Below are 18,435 nucleotides of genomic sequence, written 5' to 3'. Positions count from 1 at the left end.
TGCCACCCATCCTCCCTCATTAACATCATAGAGGCAGGTTTACAACATACAGGAAAATCCCCCAGTACCAGGAATCATGGCCTAGCCAAATTGATACGCACATTGTTTGGGGGACATAATTCAAACCATGACATTCTACCCTTTGGCCACCCAAAAATCACATCCTTGCAGCATGGAAAACATATTCACCCCATCATATCATAGCAAAAGTCTTAACTCCAAGTCCAAAATCCAAAAATTCCTCTTCATCTGTGAAATCTAGAATACAAGTTATCTGCTTCCAAAGGTACAATGGCAGAACAGGCACAAGCTAGACATTTCCATTACAAACGGGAGAAACTAGAGGAAAAGAAGTGATAACAGGCACCAGGCAAGTCAGCAGAACACATTACGTTAGCCCTCAAGGCTTTGAAAATAATCTGTTCTCCGAGACAATTTACACAATGGCCCTGCCCTCCAGACTCTAGGTATGGGCCACAGTCTCTGGATTCGGAGTGAAGGCCCATCAGCCCTGGGCTTCAGCTCCGCCTTCCAGGCCCACTGGGACAGCAACTCTGCTGCCTTGGCTTTAGGTGCACCATTCTCCCAGTCCATCTGAGTGGCGACTCCACCCTTAGAAGCGCCAGAGGCCATGGCTCCACCCTTTGAAACCCCTGAGGTCATGGCAATACCTTTTGAGACTGAGGCAGCTCGGCTTCTTGTGTCCCTTGTCTCTTCAGCTTCTGCTTCTGTTTCCTGTGGCCTCTTGGCCCTTGGGCCTCTTGCCCGCATCTGCCCTGCTGGGGCAAGTGTTCCAAAGCTCTGTAGCTCCACCGGTATAAGTGCCCGGAGGCATCCCACTCCGCCAGAAAGCTTCATGCACACAGACACTCAGCTCTCTCACTCTGTGGGTTGGCAAGCCTAGCTCCGCAGGTAAGTGCCCACTCCACCAGGAAGCCTCCTGCACACAGGCACTCAGCTCTTGCTCCGTGGGTTGGCTCCAGCGCCATCTCACATTGGTCTCCTGGTTCTGCTGCTGTTGGTTCTCTGCCACTGCCACTTTTCTGCTGCTGTAGGTTCCCTGCTGCTGCTGGCCCTCTGTCACTGCCGCACGTCTATCCATTCACAGTTTTAAAACTGCTTCCACATTTTAAATATCTGTTAGAGCAGCACTCCACTCTCTCGGTACCAAATTCTGTCTTAGTCATCTAGTGCTGCCACAACAGAAATACCACAAGTGGATGGTTTTAATGAAGAGAAGTTTATCTCCTCATAGTCAAAGTAGGCTAAAAGTCCAAACTCAGGGCATCAGCTCCAGGGGAAGGCTTTTTCTCTCTGTCGGCCTTCTTCTCTTCAGTGTTCCCCTGGACTAGGAGCGTCTCTGCTCAGGGACCCTGGTCCAAAGGACATGCTCTGCTCCCGGCACTGCTTTCTTGATGGTATGAGGTCCCCCAGTATAGTATTAATTTTTGTAGAAGATACATATATGATTTTCTTTTTAAAATGGTCACCAGTTTTATTTTACTTGTTTTTTTCTGAAGAATTAACTTGCTAAAGTATTTTTAGAAAAGCATATTGATGAAATATTAGTCACTTAAACTAGATCACATCGGTATTCAACATCTACTATACTTGAAATCTGCTGCAAAAGACCTTTAAAGTGTTAAAAAAAGTGAAGATATCACTTTGGAGGTTAAGGTGCTCCTGACTCAAGCCATGGTATTTTCAATTGCCTCATATGCTTGTGAAAGCTGGACAGTGAATAAAGAAGACAGAAGAAGAATTGATGCCTTTGGATTATGGTGTTGGCAAAGAATATTGAATATACTATGGACTGCCAAAGAGTGAACAAATCTATCTTGGAATAAGTGCAGCCAGAATGCCCCTTAGAAGCCAGAATGGCAAGACTTCATCTCATATACTTTGGACATGTTGTCAGGAGGGATCAGTCCCTGGAGAAGGACATCATGCTTGATAAAGTATAGGGTCAATGAAAAAGTGGAAGACCTCAAGGAGATGGGTTGGCACAGTGACTGCAACAGTGGGCTCAAGAATAGCAGTGATTGTGAGGATGGTGCAGGACTGGGCAGTGTTTCGTTCTGTTGTGCATAGATGGGGTCGCTATAAGTTGTAACTGACTCCATGGCACCTAACAACAGCATACTCGAATAATTTACAGAGCTTTATTGTAAGAGTAACTGCTCTATCTAAAGCAGATGACATTTTTGTCCTTTTAAAGATACTAAAATTTATTAATTTGTTTTAAAATAAATTATATTTAATTTCTTTTTCCTGTTTGACAGGCAACCAGATAAACTGGTGGTAGTTTGGACAAGAAGAAGCCGAAGGAAGTCTTCTAAGGTTAGTCTGTTGTCTAAATTTTTTACCCAAATGTTGAATTCAACTTTGAGTCACATTATTAAGCTTTTCTGGTCCCAGTGTAAATTATTTTAAAATATTACTTGCTATTTTTGATTATTTCCGATGATTTAATATACTAAAAATGAATTAATGAGGTATTGTAATCTTGTGGCTGCAATTCTTAAAATGGAAGCTAGGTATCTGAGTTTTAATCTTGGGTTTGATAGCCTTGAGCAATATAATAGTTATTTAAGTTCTTTGTACTAGAGTACCATGAATTAATGATCAAATAGATACTACTTAGAAAATTGTACCTTGGGTTAATTTATTCTAAGTTAGGGGTGCACTTTGGAAATGATGAGTTATATAAGCCCATTGCTAGGCTGCAGAAGAGAAGTTGGATTTTTTTTTATGGTTTTTATTTTTTTGTATTGACAGGTTTGTATGTGGAGAGTAGAGGTTATTTTAAAATGGTAAATAAAAATTCTACAGATATAATTTTAAAAAATTGCTCTGTAGATAAATAAGTAAAGGTATATTTCTCTAAGCACACAATACCCACAAACATGTTTATTGGATATTGATTTTTCCACAAGTAAACCCATTTAAAGAAAAATTTGTTTGTTTTAATTGAATTTTTTTAAATTTCTGAATTTTTAAATTTTTATTAAGCATATCTGTAAAATTGGCATGGGAGCAGTGTCTGACCTCCTCCAACCCCACAAGGGGAAAGGAGAACCAAGATTAACAGCACAAGGCTGACTCCCATGAGGTGGAGACCAAACAAGCCTCCTCTCTCTGTTATCTCTACCAATTCTGACACCAGCTGTCCCTCGCATAGCACTCTCTGCTGGATTCGATAGTTCATTGCAATAGCCACACAGAACTCACAGACCATTCTCACAATTATGGAGTTTATTAGGGAAGTAACAGTTACAATTCAGGCTCAGAAACACTCAGGATACAGTTCTACCGTCAGGATAGCCTCTCTCCAGCTGTACTCTCAGGCGTGCCTCTCCCTGGCCCTCAGTCTCTGTCCAAAGGCACTCAACTTTTTCTCTTCATTGGCGGGGAAGCCCACCATACCATCTCCTGCTGATCTCTCCTTCCTTGGTGGTGGGCTTCTCCTTTCTGCTCCGGAATTGGCTCTCTTTTAAGGCAAAACTGACCAATCCCCTTGGTAGGCCACAATTACCCTATCACACAGTCACTTGGGTGGGAGTTACAAGCCCATGGCTAGAAAGGCCACACACAAAAGTAACTAATTGCATCACAGTATCTTTCTTAACTTTTATTTTTATTCAGCTAAAATGTATATACAGTGCAATGCACAGATCTTAATGACACAACTGAGTGAGTTTTGATAGATGTATATTATTATTATTGTCATTAGCTGCTATTGAATCAGTTCTCCACTTGTGATGACCCTACATGTTACAGAGTAGAACTTCTCCTTCAGGTTTTCTTGGCTGTAATCTTTTTTTATTTTATTGTGCTTTAGGTGAAAGTTTACAGTTCAAGTTAGTTTCTCATGCAAAAATTTATACACACATTATTATGTGACCCTAGTTGCTATCCCTATAATGTAACAGCACACTCCTCCTTTCCACCCTGGATTTCCCGTGTCCATTCAACCAGCTCCTATCCCTTTCTGCCTTCTCATATTGCCTCCAGACAGGAGCTGCTCATTTAGTCTTGTGTATCTACTTGAACTAAGAAGTACATTCTTCACAAGTATCATTTTATGTCTTATAGTCCAGTCTATTCTTTGTCTAAAGAGTTGGCTTTGGGAATGTTTTTAGTTCTGGGTTAACAGAGAGTCCAGGGGCAATATCTTCCTGGGTTCCTCCAGTCTCAGTCAGACCATTAAGTCTGGTCATTTTACTAGAATTTGAGTTCTGCAGCCACTTTTCTCATGCTCTGTCAGGGACTCTCTGTTGTTTTCCCTGTCATGGTGGTTATTGATGGTAGCTGGGCACCATCTAGTTCTTCTGGTCACACACTGAATGGAGTCTCTGGTTTAGGTGGTCCCTTTTGTCTCTTGGGCTAATATTTTCCTTGTGTCTTTGGTGTTCTTCATTCTCCTTTGCTCCAGGTGGGTTGAGACCAATTGATGCATCTTAGATGGCCGCTTGCTAGCTTTTAAGATCCCAGATGCCACTCACCAAAGTGGGATGTAGAACATTTTTTTGTTGTTGCTGTGCTTTAAGTGAAAGTTTACAATTCAGGTTAGTCTCTCATACAAAAATTTATGCATACATTGTTATGTGACCCTAGTTGCTCTCCCTATACTGTGATGGCACACTTTTCCTTTCTGCCCCGGATTTCCCACGTCCATTCAACCAGCTCCTGACCCTCTCTGCCTTCCCATCTCGCTTGGCTGTAATCTTTATGGAAGCAGATTGCCAGGCCTTTTCTTTCATGGAGCGACTGGGTGAGTTTGAGCTGCCAACCTTTAGGTTAACAGACTATCACAAATCACTTGCGCCACTGGTGTTCTTGATAAATGTATATATGTTATGACTCCGCAAAAAGATACAGACTGTTTCTGTCGCTTTTCTCATTTGTATCCTCTCCCAGTCTGTTCCCAACCCCCAAAAGCAGCCATTGTTCTGATTTTCTGTCACCATAACTAGATTTGCCAGTTCTCGAATTTCATATAAATGGAGTCATACAGTATGTACTGTTTTATATCTGGCTTCTTTTGCTCAACATAACATTTTTGAGATTTACTCATGCTGTTGTGTGTATTGGTAGTTTTTTGTTTTTGTTATTTTAATCACTGGGTAGTATTCCATCTTATGAGTATGCCACAATTTGATTATCTCTTCCCCTGTTGATGAACATTTGTTTTATTTCCAGTTTTTTACTATTGTGAGTATTTTACTCTTACGAATAAAGCTTCTATGAACTTTATGGTACATGTATATTGGAGGACAAATATTTTCATTTCTCTTGGCAAATGCCTTGGAATGGAATTGCTGGTTAATAAGGTAAGTAAACTTTTAAGAAATTGCCAAGCAGTTTTCCTAAGTGCTTATACTATCTTGCACTCCCATCAGCAGTATAGGAGCATGCTAGTTGCTTCATTTCATCAAAGACGTCTTCTTTAAAGCATACATTTATAGTTTTAGGGCACTATATTTTAGACCTGGAATATTTTCTTCTTATCCATCTATATGTGAGAAAGTGTGCTAAAATATATACTTAGGTTCTTCTGTCAGTATTGCTGATTGGGTCTTAAGGTTTTGTGGAAAGAAACGATGTAAGATCAAACACTAAGTTAAGAAGTACACTAGATGAGTACGACTCTAACTATAAATATGAGAAATAGACCCTAGATGTTTTTATCAACCGAAAACAATTTTTCCCTCTTTAATAATTAGATACCAGTTATTTTCTAAAGGAAAATTTGAAGCATAATAAAATACTTTAGATTATAGGTCAATTCAGAATATCCAAATTTGAAGTTAAATACATTTTTTAAATTTAATTGTATTTTTGGAAGTCAAATAACTTTTCTCTTTTAGATCCAGATTATTTTTCATATTATAGCAAATATTGATTGAATCCAGATGATGAAATGAGGCTACAGGTTGATTTTTCTCAGGATGCAGTATTTTCTAGATGAAATTACTTCTTGTTGGGCTTATTTTCCAGCATGATGCTTTTAATATTTCATATCCTTCCTGGATATTTAGAGTCATTGTATTCTCTTGATACATCATAGTTGTACTTTTTTTGAAAAGTTTATGAGAATTCAAAATGTGTTAAGTTTATTACAACATATATAAATATCTATGAAAGTGTTGTTTTATAAATTATACGTAATAGCTAAATAAGGAAATAAAAATCAGTTCCAGAAACTATGAAGGAAATGATCATGATATTGTTGTAAAAGCTAAGCAAATTACTTTTCTATCTTGAGAAACTTGAGATCCATGACATTTTGGAATTCTTGAAAAAAAAATTGTCCCCAGGTTTTCTTTTTTTTTAATTAGCTGTCAGTTATATTAAATTCAAAGACTAGAACCATTTTTTCTTCTGAAAGTCTTCTGTTTTCTAACATTTTTCCTTTAAAATATACATTATTTGCTGCTAAGTCCCATTGAAATCACTTAGGGGGAAAACAGACCTCTGCAACTCTTGGCCAGAAAATATTCTAGTGTTTACTTTTAGCTATGCCTTTTGGAAAGAGTTTGAGATACACAGTAATCAGTTTCTTTTTTGTCATTTGTATAGCTTACTATTTATCTTTCCTGATTCTGAGTATACCTAATTTATATATACATATATATGTATCCTCGTGGATTGAAATTTAGAACTGACCCCAGATAAGTCAGTTCACCAACTCTCAGGTTAGACATTGAAATACTATGGCACATTGCCTTATTTAAAGTTTAGTTCTCAATTTACTGCTCACTTTTTTGTGGGGAATATATCTATTTTTATAGTTAAACGTACAAAGAGCTCACTGCTTAATCATTTTTGATTGAAAAAATAATTATCGTGAGTAACACAATATGTGGCTTCCCCACTCCTTATCCCCAAGTCATGGGATTTATAACAAAGATTTTGTCAGACTGCCATTAATCTGAATGCACTTAATAAGATTATTTTATAATACAATCTATGACAATAGAGAGCAGAGCAATTATGATAGACCAGAAAAATTATGGCAGAGTAGTTTGTTGCCTTAAATCTGGTTTTCTAACCAGAAATTTAAGGTCTCAGGGAGATGGAAGAATTCCAGAGGGAAACCAGAGCTTTAAAATCCTCACGAGCCTTATGATGGTCTCACCATCCTTACTTCTTTGCTCCATGGTTGTGCTACAGCCTTTACAGTATGTTACGATGCCAGGAAGGAGGAGGGTACCTTGCAGAGCTTTGCGTAATGGTGGTGATGTTGGTAACTCTAAGATGACGTCTCAAACATATTATGCAGTTTTAAAAATTGAGAATTATTAGTTTAAAAGTATATAAGAATCACACATTTTCTGTGAAATATTGTATAGAGTCAACACCTAGAATTGAGAAAGTTTGCCTTTTTCCTAGTTATGCCTTTGGCCAAGGCCAAAGGATCTGTGATATGATTAAAAAGTGAGAAAAACTGTAAAAGGGGATTTGGACAGTGTTGCCTAATTTCTTCTACCATTCTCTGAGTTAGCATGCTGGCAGGTGATTAAATAACCTGCCTTTCCTAACTATACTAAAGACCCGAATAGCTGTGCATATGTTTCTGTGCCTAATTATTTTCTAGGGAAATTCTTTCGATTGCCCTGAGTGAAAATTGAGTAGGGTTCTCATACTGCTGATGTTTGCCGATATGATGTGCTTTTTCTATATCAAGCTTTTAAGAACCCAAATTACTGTCTTCATGGGTTTGTACAGTCAGATGTTTATTACCATAGCTATTTGTAGTTATTTGTATTTGACTTTTCATTCTTTTTCTAGCTTCAGATTCTTGAGTTACTGTAGAAGTTGTAGTAAGCTGTTTGAAAATAGGAATTCTTTTTCAGTAAAATCTACTGTTCCTTTGTTTTCTACTTGTTGTTGTTAGGTGCTATCGAGTCAGTTCCAACTCATAGCGACCCTGTGTACAACAGAACGAAACACTGCCCTATCCTGTGCCATCCTCACAATCGTTGCTATGCTTGAGCCCATTGTTGCAGGCACTGTGTCAATCCGTCTCATTTTGCTGACCCTCTACTTTACCAAGCCTGATGTCCTTCTCCAGGGACTGGTCCCTCCTGATAACATGTACGAAGTATGTGAGACGAAGTCTTGCCATCCTCACTTCTAAAGCACATTCTGGCTGTACTTCTTTCAAGACAAATTTATTCATTCTTCTGGCTGTCCATGGTATATTCAATATTCTTCGCCAACACCATAAATTCAAAGGAATCAATTCTTCTTCAGTCTTCCTTATTCATTGTCCAGCTTTCACATGCACATGAGGTGATTGAAAATACCATGGCTTGGGTCAGGTGCACCTTAATCCTCACAGTGACATCTTGGCTTATTAACATGTTGTTGTTGTTAGATGCTGTTAAGTAGGTTCTGACTCATAGCGACCCTATGTACAACAGAACGAAACACTGCCCAGTCCTGTGCCATTCTCACAATCATTGTTATGCTTGAACCCATTATTGCAGCCAACGTGTCAAAGATCTTTTGTAGCAGATTTGCGCAGTGTGTTTGTCGTTTGATTTCTTTTTCTTTTTTTTTGGTATACAGCTCTTTATTTGATATTTTGATAGCAAAGGAAATAGCAGCATCTTTTGACACTGGGTTTGTGATAGGCTTCCTCCAGGACAAACATAACCAGGTTCAGCATCATTGACTACTCCTTTGCTCCACTTTTTTTTTTTTAAATTGTACTTTAAGTGAAAGTTCACAGCACAAATTAGTTTCTCATTCAAAAATTTATACACAAATTGTTTTGTGACATTGGTTGCAATCCCAACATTGTGTCGGCTGTCTCTCCCCTTTCGCTTTCCACCCTGGGTTCTCCGAGCCCATTCATCCAGTCTTCCTGTCCCTCACTGCCTTCTCCTCCTTGCTTTTGGGCAGGGGTTGCCCATTTGGTCTTGTATACTCGATTGAACTAAGAAGCACATTTCTCACATGTGTTATTGTTTGTTTTATAGGCCTGTTTAATCTTTGGCTGAAAGGTGGACTTTGGGAGTGGCTTCAGTTCTGAGTTAGCAGGGTGTCTGGGGGCCATAGTTTTGGGAGTTCCTTCAGTCTCTGTCAGACCAGTAAGTCTTTTTTTCTTTTGTGTGTGTGTGTGTGTGTGTGTGTGTGTGTGTGTGAATTTGAATTTTGTTCTACATTTTTCTCCTGCTCTGTCCAGAACCCTCTATTGTGATCTCTATCAGAGCAGTTGGTGGTGGTAGCCAGGTACCATCTAGTTCTTCTGGGCACAGGCTGGTGGAGGCTGTAGTTTATGTGGTCCATTAGTCCTTTGGACTAATATTTTCCTTGTGTCTTTGGTTTTCTTCATTCTCCTTTGCTCCAGATGGGGATAGGACCAATAGATGTATCTTAGATGGCTGCTCGTAATCTTTTAAGACCTCAGACACTACTCACCAACGTAGGATATAGAACATTTTCTCTATGAACTATATTATGCCAACTGACCTAGATGTCCCCTGTCCCTGGCCCTCAGCCCCAGTAACTCGGTCCCTCAGTGTGTTTGGATGTGTCTAGGAAGTTTCTATGACTTTGCCTTGGTCATGTTGTGCTGACTTCCCCTATATTGTGTGTTGTCTTTCCCTTCACCAAAGTTAACACTTGTCTACTAGCTAGTTAGCAATTTCCCCTCTCCACCCTTCCCCTCCCTTGTAACCATCAAAGATTGTTTTTTTCTGTGTGTAAAACTTTTCTTGGGTTTTTATAATAGTGATCTCATACAATATTTGTCCTTTTGTGATTGACTTATTTCATTCAGCATAGCGCCTTTCAGATTCATCCATCGTTTCATTTCTTGACTGCTGCTTCCATGGGCGTTAATTATGGATCCAGGTAAAATGAAATCCTTGACAACTTCAATCTTTTCTCCATTTATCATAATGTTGCTTACTGGTCCAGTTGTGAAGATTTTTGTTTTCTTTATGTTGAGTTGTAATCCATAGAGAAGGCTGTAGTCTTTGATCTTTATCATTAAGTGATTCAAGTCCTCTTTGCTTTCAGCAAGCAAGGTTGTGTCATCTTCTTATTGCAGTCTTCCTCCAATCCTGATGCCATGTTCTTCTCAATATAGTCCAGCTCCTCAGATTATTTGCTCAGCATACAGATTGAATAAGTATGGTGAAAGGATACAACCCTAATGCACACCTTTTCCTGATTTTAAACCACACAGTATCCCCTTGTTCTGTTGGAACAACTGTCTCTTGATCTATGTACAGGTTTCTCATGAGCACAATTCAGTGTTCTGGAATTCCCATTCTTCACAATGTTATCCATAATTTGTTATGATCCACACAGTCGAATGCCTTCACATAGTCAATAAAACCCAGGTAAACATCCTTCTGGTGTTCTCTGCCTAGCATATCTTACTAAGTTTTCTACCTGGTATATCATAATTATCCAATGATGTGTAAGTCACACTGGCTGTACTCATTGTCAGGTACTTAGCTGGACTAACTGATATTACTACAGTGTTTTAACTCAGTCAGGTTGTGCAGTTCAAAAAGGGGTTATCCGAATGCCAGAGCTCAAGTTGGACCTTATTTGTTGGGCAAAGAGCTACTGGATAGCATAGTAAGGAAGAGGCAGTGTACTAGCATCTTGGGAACTGCCATCTGTTATTTTTTAGAAAGGGGCATTTTAGTTTGTTAAGCAGATCCTATTTTCATTTATTCAGCAATCTAATTACCATTCTCTGGTCTAAAACTGAGGACTGAAAGAAGTTATTTAGAGGGCAAGCGTTAAGTGTACCTGAGGAAATGATGTGAAACCATCATCTCCTAACTCTGCCCAGTTAGGAGTTCTCCACATTCCCTGATTTTTCCCCCTTTTGATCTCTTTGTCATAAATGCTAAGTCTTTAGGGTTAGAAGACTATTTTCTTGACTACTTTGTGAATCGGGGATACAGCTGGGCATGATAATAGTTGGGCGAAGAGCTCTGGACTTTGAACTTATGGAAACTGTGTTCTCCTACTGATTACCAGTAAGGGCTCAGGCAAACCATTTATTCTTTCCTTTCTTCAATTTCCTTATCTGAGCCTGAACTACATCTCCAAAGGATATCTTCAGGTCAAAAATTCTTTGATGGTCATTTTTTCATTGAGAATTTTGCAAATAGTTTCTTTCTCTTACTGTGGCTAATGAGAAACGTTCAGATATTATACTGTTTATTCTTATGTTTCCATTATATTGAGAGGCTATGAAAATATAATTATGGGAAGCTGAAAGAGTCCAGAGAAATAGCCTGATATACCAGCACGGTACAGGAGAATCAGAGTTGTCTTAAGTTTTCAGAATTAAGTGTGTAGAGTGGAGCCTTGATTAAGGATTATCTAACGTGGACAGAAATTTCCTTTTCAATAACTCCACCAAAAACTTCCTTTTGTGGAGTTTTTGTGCCAGGGCTGTCATCAGGCATGGAAATAGGCAGGGAATCAAGGAATTGCTGGAGAAGATGTTTCTTAATCAGCAAAGGTCAGTTCTTTGCCTTTGATTATGGTGTATGTCTTAGGCTGGGTTCTCTAGAGAAGCAGAACCAGTAAAGTGTATAAATATATATAGAGAGAAAGATTATATCAAGGAAACAACTCACGCAATTGTAGAGGCTAGAACATCCCAAGTCTGTGGATCAGGGTAGAGGCCTCTCCCAAGTCACACAGCCGCAGAAGCTGGCAAGCCCAAGATCGGCAGGTCAGAGAGCAAGGCTCCTGCTCACAGGCTGTGCAGATCAACAAATCCTAGGTTCAGCAGGTAAGCTGACAGCTCAAGTCCCAAGAACGGGAGATGAGATGACAGGAAACAGCCGCAGGATCCAGAGGGAGCAAAAAGCCAGAACGTCTGCTTATATACAGATGCAGGCCACACCCTCAAGGAGACTCCTTTTCATCTGATTGGCTACTCATAGTATATTCAATCGTGGGAGTGATTACATTAAAACACTGAGAATCATGGCCCAGCCAAGTTGACACACAGTCTTAACCATCACAGTGTGCGTCTCTTGTGGTGAGTGTCTACTTCCCTCTCCTTTCCTGAAGCTTAGTAACTGGGGGCCAAAGGAGAGATAATAGAGGGAGAATTGTTGACAGTCTGAGTTGGAGTGGGAGGACACTGCCAAATCTGCATCTTTTTTGCGGGTATTTTAACTAACAAGATGTGGTAAGGTTTGCTTGGACTTAAGTTTCCATGATCTTGATCCCTTTCCAGTTCCTTTTCCTGGGTTCAAATCCAAATTCTGCCCCTTACTATGTGTTTTTGGGCAGGTCTGTGCCTTAGTTTCCTCATCTGTTAAGTCTGCTCCCTCACCTGCTTCTGCAGTCATCCTTCTAACTCCTTTCCTGTTATGAAATCATGATCTGTGCTCCCAGCAAAGGCCAGACTGCCTCCTTGTGTATTGTTCAAGGACGTTACTCTAGCAATTTTGCTGTCTGTCTTCTGCATCATCGAATTTTCTCTTTCAACTGGATATTTCCCATCAGCATAAAAATCTTTTTTCCTTCTTAAGAAATTCTCTTCTGACACCATGTCTCCCCTAGCTACTACCCTATTTCTCTCTTTCCCTTTCAGCAAAACACCTCAGAGGAATTGAATGTATTTGCCACCTTCAATTTCTTTTCTCCTATTGTTTCTTGAACCACTCAGGCATTTGCCCTCATCACTGTGCTAAAACTGCTCTTATGAAGTCATTACTGTCCTTGACCATTTTCAGATCTCATTCTACTTGACATGTCATCAGCATTTGGCACAGGTGATTGTTCCCTTCTCCTTGAAACATTTTCTTCACTAGACTTCCAGGGCACCACGTGCTTCTGGTTTTCGTCCTACTTCACTGACCATCCTTTGTCAGTTCCTCCTCATTTCCTTGAACTGTTAATGTTAAAGTGCTCTAAGGCTCAGTCCTTGAACCTTTATTTTCTCTTTCTATACTCACTCCCTTGGGATCGTATCCACTCTTGAACTTTAGTATCAACTGTATGCTAATGATTTCCAAATTTATAACTCCAGATTACATACTGGATAGTTGCCTTTCTATACATCCACACTTACATGTCTAGTAGGCACCTCATATTTAACTTCTGTAAAACTGAGCTTCTGATCTTACCTCCCAAATGTCTCATATCTTGTCTCATATCCATTTATGGCAATTCCTTTTCTTCTAGTTTCTCAAGAGCAAAAACCTTAAATCAGCCTTGACTACTTTCTTTATCTCATACTCCACATCCAAACAGTCAGCAAATATTATTGAAAATATAAAAATATATCTAGAATCTGACCACTTTGTACCATCCCTGTCACCATCAGCTCTCCCTGGATTATTATAGTAGCTTCTTAATTGATCTTCCTGTTTTCTTATGTCCCAGAGTCCATTCTTAACCCAATCGCCAGAGTGATTCTTCTAAAACATGTTAGATCGTCATTCCTCTGCCCAAAACCTTCCAGTGGCTTCACATCTTACTCAAAGTACAAGCCAGAATCTTTACAGTGGCCTCCTGGGCCTTACATGATTGGGCGTACATTATTCCTCTGGCCTCAGCTCCTACTGCTCTCATCTTGACCACTCTGCTGCAGGCACATTGGCCTCATTGTTGTTACTCTAACTGCATCAGCACCTTTCCAGTAGCTGCTCCTTCTCCCAAGAAAGTGCTTCTCATGTATTTACATGTCACCTCCTTAAGGCCTTTTCTCAAGTGTCACCTTCCAAAAGAAGCATTTTCTGATCACCCTATTTCTCTTTACCCTTTCCATCCTTCTTCCCTACTTTATTTTTCTTCATAGCACCTATTTCCGTTTAACATACTATATATTTTACTTATTTATTTTGTTTGCCTCCTCTGACTCTACTGTAAACTCTACTAAGGCAGATTTTTTTTTCCCCACTACTCCATTGCCTAGAACAGAGCTTGGCAGGTAGTATCTATTAGTAAGTAGGTGAATAAATGAGTGAATAGTAGCTACCTAATAGGATTCTTATGTAGATTAAACAAGTTAAACATAAATAAATTCTTAGAGCATGGAGTGACACATAAAAAGTACTCTATAAATGATAGCTTTTATTATCACTGTTATGGATTGAATTGTGTCCCCAAAAATGTGTGTCAATTTGGCTAGGCTATGATTCCCAGTATTGTGTGATTGCCCACCGTTTTGTCGTCTGATGTGATTTTCCTATGTGTTGTAAATCTTAGACCTCTATGGTGTTAATGAGATGGGATTAGTGGCAGTTACGTTAATGAGGCAGGACTCAATCTGCAAGATTAGTTTGTGTCTTAAATCAGCCTTCTTTGAGATATAAAAGAGAGAAGCGAGCAGAGAGACATGGGGATGTCATACCACCAAGAAACAAGAGCTAGGAGAATAGTGTGTCCTTTGGACCCAGGGTCCCTGTGTTAAGAAGCTTCTCGACTGGGAAGATTGATGACAAGGACCTTCCCCCAGAACCGACAGAGAGAGAAAAGCGAGAGAGCCTTCCCCTGGAGCTGGCACCCTGAATTCGGACTTCTAGCTTCCTAGACTGTGAGAGAATAAATTTCTCTTCGTTAAAGCCATCCACTTGTGGTATTTCTGTTAATATACAGTACTAGATAGCTAAGACAGCCACCTTCATGGCATGTCAACCTGGACAGTCCTGCAGCCCATGGAAATGAGGATTTAACTGAGGTGTCTTGGTATGTCATCTGCCATCAGCTTCGATTGAAAATGCTACTACAGAAGAACTACACTCCGTAGGGTTTTAATGGCTGCGATCATACAGAAGTAGATCACCAGGCCTTTCTTCTGCAGTGTTACTGGGTGGATTTGAGCTGCCAATCCTTCTGTTAGTAGCTGAACACAAACCATTTGCACTACTCAAGGACCTCTATTCTTCTTTACTTGCTCCAAATAAAGATTGCACTTTAGTGAGAAAGAAACTTAAGCACAAAGTATACAATTGGTTTTTCCTTTTAAAGAATGAATTTTACTTAAAGTTCCTGTTGTTGTTGGGTGCTGTCAAGTCAGTTCTGACTCATAGAGACCCTGTGTACAACAGAACGAAACACTACCTGATCCTGTGCCATCTTCACAATTGTTGTTGTCCTTGACCCATTGTTGCAGCCACTGTGTCCATCCATCTTGTTGAGAGTCTTCCTCTTTTTCACTGACCATCTGCTTTACCAAGCATGATGTCCTTCTCCAGGGACTGGTCCCTCCGGATAAGATGTCCAAAGAATGTGAGATAAAGTCTTGTCATCCTGGCTTCTAAGGAGCATTCTGGGTGTACTTCTTCTGAGATGGATTTGTTTGTTCTTTTGACAGTCCATGGTATATTCAATATTCTTCGCCAACACCATAATTCAAAGGCATCAATTCTTTGGTCTTCCTTATTCGTTGTCCAGCTTTCACGTGCATATGAGGCAACTGAAAAGGCCATGGCTTGCGGCAGGCACACCTTAGTCCTTGAAGTTCCTAGATCCATAAAAATAATATTTTCTGAATATTGCTCAAATATTTTATCCAGTGAAAAATAGTAACTTTTGAAAACATGAGACATCTCATTTTTGCATCTTTTTTTGTATATGTGTGTTGATGTTGGGGTGAGGGGTGGTAAAGGTTTATTTGCAGGTAGTAATATAACTGTCTGTAGCTATCATGGCCCAAGGTTAATGCTTGAAAAGTTTTATTTGACTAATCATTTTTGTTTCAGGAAGACTGCAGATCTAATGGATAGTTAAATAGGAGCACTATATTTTTGTAAATTATTAACATAGCATTTCTTTAAGAAATGCCTTACATTAGTAAGAGTGAGTGGAAATTGCCATTTCCTGTACTTCATTATTGAAGCCATTATTTTATTCCGGTAGGCTCACAGCTGGCAACCTGGAATAAAAAATCCATACCGTGGTGTTGTAGTATGGCCTGTTCCTGAAAACATTGAAATCACTGTGACACTTTTTAAGGTAAGTTCCATTTTTATAGATTATAAAATTTATTCTACAATCAATTCAAGGACATCAAGGTGTATTTCATGGTCTGTAAAGTCCAAATAACTTGGAGGTCCCTTTGAACTTGTTTAAATCAGCTGGGATACTTCTTTTACCATTTCCTACATTCTACCCACAGGAAACTTTAAGATCCTTTTCCTGTGAAAAGCTAAGTTTTATGGAGTTCTTATTAGTCCTGAGACTTATTTTGTTATCCTTGTTTGGCTGATAACAAGATATGTTTTAAAATTAATATTTGATAAATATTTTATTGACGTATTAACATATATGTTTTAAATTAATATTGGAAATTTTACTGATATTAAAATTTTATAAATACTGTAGCTTAAAAGTAAAATTCTGTTTGTAAATTCAAAGTGCAGATTAAAAACTATACTGGACATATACCTACCCATCTGTTTTTTTCTGGAATATCTTCCAGATTTTTGAAATATTGTAAAGTAGTCCTCACATATATAGTAGTTAGGCACTGGAATATTTACTTTCCTAACCAACTCCTTACCCTCTCCAAAGAAAAAAAAAAAAGGGTGAGGATAAATATGTCCAAGTTTTACCCTTTTAGAAGGCTGTAGCATTAGAAAACGCATGCATTATTTCTTCTTTGAATCATTCAAATTATGTTGAACTTGCTTATGCAGGACAGGAGAAAGAAGGATATCTCATTAAGCATAATTTAGATAGAGTGTGTGAAAATCCACTAAATATTTTAGGACATAAAATTAAAGTACAGCCAAGTAATATAGCTTAGAGTATGAGATCACTATGTAAAAAAATCTGCTTTTGATTTCATGATCTAATATATTAATTCATTTATTCAAGAAGTACTATAGGGAACAATAGGACAAAACAATACGATAAATGTTAATATACTAGCCCATAAAGTGATTTGTACCTTTAAATGCCCTGTTTCATAGATACTCTATTTTACAAAAGATTCTTAATGGCTTTTGTAGTTTTGTTATGAGTATTATTGACATTATAACATTACTTGATTATACTTATCCTATAAATACTGTACTTGATTTACCCAGCGAGAAATGGGGGTGAGACAGGGCCTGCTCTTCCTTTTTTTCAGGAGAGTCAGACCATTCTAGTACCTTTCTACCAGCTGGTGTAAAAGCCTGTTTTTAAACCTCTCTTACTCGTACTTCTTTTACTAAAATGATATCCTAAGCTTGGTAATTAAGAGCTTTGGAGTCAGATGAATCTTTACATGTATTATTTCATTTAATTCTCACAGCAACCCCAAGGTTCTACTATTATTCCCATTTTACTGATAGGAAACCCAGACTACAGAGGAAAGTCACTTGCCCAGTCACACTGTGGATTTAGCTCTGTTCTTTCCTCTATACCATACTGTCTATTCTGTAATAAAAACGATTATGACTGCAGATTACATTAGCAATGTCTCTGACATGTTTGAGGAAGACTTTTAAATAATCTGCCGAGTATTTTCATTTAGCATATTGTTCATATTTGTAAAGCAAATGAATGGACATAGTTATACAGCTTTTTAAAAAATGATGATAGAGAGCATGGGGTTGGACGAGAACTGATAAACAGCCGACAGCCATGTGTTTGGGGAAATGATATGTACTGACTGAGTGATTCTGAGTTGAAAGCAGCTGCTGAAAATGTGTTACTTGGAAGGATTAAGTGATAAGTGTAGTTTTCAAGTACTGATGAGAATGTTCAGAATATCCTTATCCTCAAATTTGTGTGACTTTGAATATTAGTCTGTAGAAGGTTTTGAAAAAAACCAAATGCCCCTTCCTCACAGTTTACTGTATTAAACATTTCTGAATTGTGCTATTGAGGCTGTTTTACCACTGTGTTCTAGCACCTAGAAGAGTATCTGGTGACCATTTTCAATATTTAAATGAGTATTTTCAGCCGATACTTTTATTTTCCTGACTCCCCAACTCCAAGGATTCTAATAGAAAAGTGAAAAACAAGAAACAAAAACCTTTTCATTCTTTCATGGTAATTTTGGGATCTTGTCTTTGAATAGCAATGAAAATATTCAAGTGAAAAACTTCTTCATATTTTCCCTTTCTTTTACTTGTTTTGAAGACCCACAATGCACTTAATCTGGACATCTGCAAACAGGAAAGGAAGGGACTATCCTGCACTGTTTTTGTCCTTAGAATAAAATTCATAAGAGTATGCATATAGAGAATGTGCTTTTTAAAAATATTACCAATATGTTTTCATTTTTTAATCATTTAACTGGAAATTTTTTTTTTTTTTTAGCCTGTACGATTGCGTTTGAAATTTGAACTATACTGAAAGTAGTTGTTTCTAGTAAGTTTTTAAAAATGCCTTTTTAGAGTTTTGAGAGGGAAAATGACTCTTTAAGCCATTTTCAAATTTTCTCTTTAGTGCAGTGGTAAGAAAGGAGACAATAGAGGGTGGAGGGTAGGATAT

General features: G+C 38.5%; 1 protein-coding gene across 4 annotated transcripts in view; it reads left to right on the top strand.

Moving 5' to 3' along the window:
• EHBP1 (EH domain binding protein 1) overlaps positions 1-18,435 on the top strand; it is a 378,078-nt gene that overhangs the window by 77,295 nt on the left and 282,348 nt on the right. For all 4 annotated transcript variants that reach the window (XM_023733397.1, XM_004369280.2, XM_004369281.2 and 1 more), the window contains 2 exons: positions 2,283-2,340; positions 15,868-15,963. In XM_023733397.1, the coding sequence (XP_023589165.1) occupies positions 2,283-2,340; positions 15,868-15,963 (154 nt within the window). The remainder of the gene's footprint in view (positions 1-2,282; positions 2,341-15,867; positions 15,964-18,435) is intronic.

Source organism: Trichechus manatus, unplaced genomic scaffold, assembly GCF_000243295.1.
Source record: "Trichechus manatus latirostris isolate Lorelei unplaced genomic scaffold, TriManLat1.0 scaffold00004, whole genome shotgun sequence".
In the NCBI taxonomy this organism is placed as follows: domain Eukaryota; kingdom Metazoa; phylum Chordata; class Mammalia; order Sirenia; family Trichechidae; genus Trichechus; species Trichechus manatus.
Note: the sequence above shows the minus strand (reverse complement) of the source record. Positions and strands in the feature narration are given on the sequence as shown.